Below are 5,092 nucleotides of genomic sequence, written 5' to 3'. Positions count from 1 at the left end.
ATGATGCATAAATCCCAGTGGAACACCCTTTGCATTTGAGAAATTAACTAAGGAATTAGAGATTGGCATTTTAAATTCCTCCTTTTCATGATCCCGGTAACTTTGTAGAAGTGGAGGAGTCTATTAAGTTACAGGTTCTTTGAAAGGGACACCAAAGTCAATCAGTGCTCAATGGAATTAGGTTTTTCCCACAAATCATGACCATATCTATGTCATTAGTAGGGTAGCTGCCCATCTCTTACCATGATTGACAGGTTAATAAGGGACCTGGGGCTATCTTTTCACTGCTAGCACACAACCTAACCAATTGCTTTTAAATGATTGCCAATTTGACAGAATAGAAGAAGGCATGAGAATATCTGGAATAATGTCTAATGCAGCTTCTACTCCGGGTATTCTGAGTGTTCCCAGTTTAGAAAACAGATTAGAATGTAGTTAATAGATCTTAAAAAAAAAATTTAGGCACTTAGTTTTTAAAGAAAATCTTGTAGTTGTTCTTTGGTTCAATTAGGAGCAAAAGAGAAGGGAGTTTTGTAATGCAATTGTCCTGTAAAGGAAAATGTTTTAAATTGGGGAGATTATGTGAGCAGACCACCTGTAGGGCATTCATAGCTCTTTTCTATAATGCTCCAAGCCATGCCTTGCTGCCTGCAGTCTGGCTAACAATGCAGGGAAAAGCTGTTTAAAAGGCTGTTCTCCCTTTTCCCTCTGGTGTTCACTAACTGTTACAAGTCTTCCTCTTAAAATAAAAAAAAAAGGAGAGAAGAAAAAAAAAAGTCCCATGTCCCTTTAATTGAAGAACTTTAAGGCTCCATGGTGGCCAATTGGTCTGCAACAAGAGGAACCAGGCAGCAGGGAAAGAAACTTCAGACTATACATCACGTTTGGTGAAGAGAAAAGATCAAAGATTTTTCAAACTCAAAAGAAACCAAGTTCCCTACAGATTAACCCTATTCATTTAGCTCCTCTTAAAGGAATGATGTTCTGAGCCACTGGGCAGACAGGTAAAAAGTTCAACAATTGCCAAAGCATTCTTCTGTTAATTCAACAGCCTTCTGCTCAAATAAATTAGCTTAGTCCTGACAGAAGAACAATACCTTTTCTCCTGAAAAAGGACCATATTTGATATACAAAAGTTAAGATGTTAGTTTAATCTGTTAAGAAGAGATTGATCTAACAAATCTCAACTTGCTGTTCCGCTGTCGTACGTGATCTATGAATTTAAAACATTAACCTTTTACACTTCAGTATACATCCCCAGAAAGGCAGGTGCTTACAGAAGTGTAGACAACAGATAGGAGAGGCGTGTGTGCACATTCCTAAAATAACACCCATTTTAAAAGGATACTTAACATACCATGAGATGACTCTTTTGTAAAGGCTCAATTTAAAGATGCTGTCATCTTAAAAAAAAAAACAACAACAAAAGAAAAAAAACAACAAAAACCAGAGAACTATGGTATGGCACCTCCCAGTTTTGGCAAACACTTTTTCAGAGCAACTTGTTGAATGACTTGTTTTCCTTGTGTCTGTGTAAGAGCTGCTGTAAGAAGCAGCCATCTATTACACAGTAATGACTGGAGCATGAATGTAGTTCCTAGTTTGTAGAACCTAAAGCCAGAGCAGCTGAATAACCAGGGCAGGAGGAGGGGGAAAGCTTGAAAAAGTCATTTATCAAAAGTCATTTTATTGACAAAATAGAATACTCGTATTTGCTCTTACAGGGGTAGCCTCTAAACTTTTTTACAAAAAATTTACAGACTGTATAGCTTTGGATATATACATATCTACACATCTGTACAAGGTAACAAATAATTATATAAATACATCCTTTAATGTAGGAAACCCGTATTTAGCTGGGGTGTATAATTAAGACATGTTTTGATTCAGTCTGTATTGTAAGGCATTTGCCTGGTCATCAACATCCCAAAAACCTGCAGTCCCAGCAGACTCCCACCTCAGGATGGGGTGGAAGGAGACCCTCCCTCCCATGAGCTGCTGTTAGTCCAGAGTGAATCAGAAACTGCAGTGTGTTGCCCTCTGCAAGACACGGGTGACACTCTACCCTCCTCTGCCAGCAAAATAATAAGCTGGCTCCTTGAAGTACATGCTCCCTGCATATGAATGGAGGGGAAGGAGGAGGGGGCTGGAGCCCGGGGCCTCTGCCAGCTGCATTGTTCTATACAAGCTGTGGCTAATAAGGACCATTAGGAGTTCATTAATGGCACCAAACAGTGAGGGGGCATTTTACGCAGGCCAGTGTCCCTCATTCCCTAACCTTTGGCCTCTTTCCCCTTCTCTTCACACTTGAGACAGGGGCATCTGCTTGGGGTAGGAGACAGAGCTGGCAGTGCCTGATCTCCACGTCAGGCCAGTGCTGACATCGCTGTAGAGGGAGCCACCACCTCCAGCCCCAAGTCCTCCTGCTGCAGCAATTGCCGCCTGCCCACCTCCTCCTGCCCCTGTGCCCCCAGCCACGGCAGCACCTTTGCTGGCCCAGCAGCAGCGGGTGCAGAGGGCCCTCCAGGACTCGAGGGTCTTGCCAGACCAGACCCAGACACCGGAGGTGATGCCCACCACCAGGCACATGAAGTACTTGAGCATGAAGACAGCATAGTCCGGGCGGCGGGCCTGATCAGGCTGCTGGTCCCGCAGGCAGGGGCAGTTGTGCGTGGCCTCCCAGCGGGGCCGGTTGTGCTGCTCGTAGAAGAGGCAGGCGACCACGCTGGCAGCAGGCACCGTGTAGAGCACGGTGAAGAGTCCCAGGCGTATCATCAGCTTCTCCAGCTTGTGGGTCTTGGTGGGGCCACCCTGCTGCTTGATGACACTGCGGATGCGGAAAAGCGAGACGAAGCCGGCCAGCAGGAACATGGAGCCGATGGCCAAGTAAATGAGCAGCGGTGCCAGCACAAAGCCCCGTAAGTTCTCCAAGCTCTGGTTGCCCACGTAGCAGATGCCTGCCACGGGGTCCCCGTCCACGGAGCTGAGCGCCAACACGGCGATAGACTTGACGCTGGGGAGCAGCCAGGCGGCCAGATGGAAATACTGCGCGTAGCCAGCAATGGCCTCGTTGCCCCACTTCATCCCTGCGGCGAGGAACCAGGTGAGGGAGAGGATGACCCACCAGATGGAGCTGGCCATGCCGAAGAAGTACACGAGCAGGAAGACCACGGTGCACAGCGCCGGGCCGGTGCTCTCGTACCGCACGTGTTCGGCCACCGCCAGCTCCGGCTGCAGCTCGGCCGCGCCGCCCGCCGCGCCGCGCCCCCCCGCCGCCGCCGCCCCCGCCGCGCCGCCGCCGGCCCCCGCCGCCCCGGCCCCCGCGCCGCCCGCCGCCGCGCCGCCGCTGCACGCCACCTTCTCGTGCCCGGCCACCAGGCGCACCAGGTAGCCGAGGGAGACGAAGAGGTAGCAGGCGGCCAGGAAGATGATGGGGCGCTCGGGGTACTTGAAGCGCTCCATGTCGATGAGGAAGGTGGAGACGGTGGCGAAGGTGGAGAGGAAGCAGAGCACGGACCAGAGCCCGATCCAGAAGGCGGTAAAGGCGCGCTCGTCGGGGCTGAAGTAGGGGTTGTGGCAGGGCAGGGCGCAATTGGCGATCTGCCCCGTTTTGACGCGGTTGTAGAGCGGGTGCCGCTCGCTGGACACCGACACCATGGGCGCCCGGCACTGGCAACCCGGCTCGCAGGGCGGCGGCGGCCGCGGCTTGCGTGGGGCCTCGGCCGGCGGCGCAGCGGCGGCGGGCGGCGCCTTGGCGGGGCCGCCAGGCTTGGCGCCGCGGAGCGGAGGCTTGGCGGGCGGCGGAGCGGCCGTGGTGAGGTCCGTGCGGTTGTAGTCCATACAGAGAGTGTCCGGGCTGCCCTGCTCGGGGAGGCGGTCACAGCGCATCCTGTCGGGCCAGGCGAAGCCGTACTGGCGCATGAGCGGGGCGCAGCCAGCCTTGGCCCGCTCGCAGACGCTGCGGCAGGGCGGCAGCGGCTTCTTGTAGTCCTCCAGGCAGATGGGGGTGTACATGCTGCAGAGGAAGAAGCGCAGGTCGCTGGAGCACTGGATCTCCACCAGCGGCCAGAACTGATGCACCTCCAGCCCGGCTTCGTCCTGCGTGTCGTGGTTGAACTGGTTGGGCATGTAGGTGTAGTTGTAGCCGATGCCCTTGCAGAGGGGCACGGTGATCTCCTGGCACGACAGCTCCTTGGCCGAGGAGGAGGACGACGACGCGGCAGCGGCCGCAGAGGCGGCGGCACAGCCAGCGCGCTGGAGCAGGGACAGGGTGGCGAGCAGCGAGGTGATTGCCAACAGGTAACTCCACTCCATGCTCGGCGGCGGGCTGCGGCCCCGGCTCCTCTCCTGTCCCGCTCAGCAGCCACGGGGAGCGCGGTGCCACAGCACCCCCCCGCCCCGGCTACCCCTCCGGGGGGCGGAGGGAGGCCCCCTCCGTGCCGGCCGCAGGTGAGAGGCCTCCGTCGCCCGGGAGGGAGGCGGCCCCGTGAGCACCCGGTGAGATGGGTCCACTCAGGGAAGGCCCCTCAGCCGCCGTCGCATCGCTCCTCGCTGGCTGTGCAAGAGGGGTCGCCGCTGCTCCAGCTCCTGCCAGGCACGGAGCGGCAGCGAAGTTTCGCGGTCAGTTCTTGCGCGGCGCGGTCAAGATGGCTGAGGCGTCCCACGGACCAGGCGGTGCGCCCCGCGGCGCCGGGCTCCCACCGACTCGAGCAGACGGGCAGCAGCTGGGCCGTTGCTGAGGCGGCCGGAGCGGCTCCTCCTGCCGTCCGCGTATCGCCCGGCTCTGTAGGCGACCGCCAGCCAGTCGGTCTTCACTCTTACTCTGCGCCTATCTCCTTTCTCCGCCGATGGAGAGAAGCTGATCACTCCTGGCCGCGATCACGCCACCTGATCCGCGGGACGAACGCGGCAGCAGCTCCACTCAACTTGCGTCTCTCCGGCCCCGGTAGCGCCACTCCGGCCGCCGCGCTCTCATGAATATTTATAGCAAGCACCGCCGGGCCCCGCCTCCCTGCCTCGGCCGCCTATCAGTCGGGACCGGGCGGGTGGCGGGGGGGTGTCCCCAGCCCTCCTTAAGGTGGAGCTGGCACCC

The 5,092-nt window shown here is 56.0% G+C and overlaps 1 protein-coding gene across 1 annotated transcript; it reads right to left on the bottom strand.

Annotated features, from left to right (window-relative positions):
* Nucleotides 1-1,653: 1,653 nt before the first annotated feature.
* FZD8 (frizzled class receptor 8) lies at nt 1,654-4,942 on the bottom strand. Its single transcript, XM_005153019.3, has one exon. It carries the CDS (start codon nt 4,312-4,314, stop codon nt 2,302-2,304), a length of 2,013 nt encoding a protein of 670 aa, XP_005153076.3. The 5' UTR covers nt 4,315-4,942; the 3' UTR covers nt 1,654-2,301.
* Between the last annotated feature and the right edge of the window lie 150 nt (nt 4,943-5,092).

Source organism: Melopsittacus undulatus, chromosome 1, assembly GCF_012275295.1.
Source record: "Melopsittacus undulatus isolate bMelUnd1 chromosome 1, bMelUnd1.mat.Z, whole genome shotgun sequence".
Taxonomy (NCBI): Eukaryota; Metazoa; Chordata; class Aves; order Psittaciformes; family Psittaculidae; genus Melopsittacus; species Melopsittacus undulatus.
The sequence above is the reverse complement of the archived record's forward strand: the minus strand, read 5'-3'. Positions and strand labels throughout refer to the sequence as shown.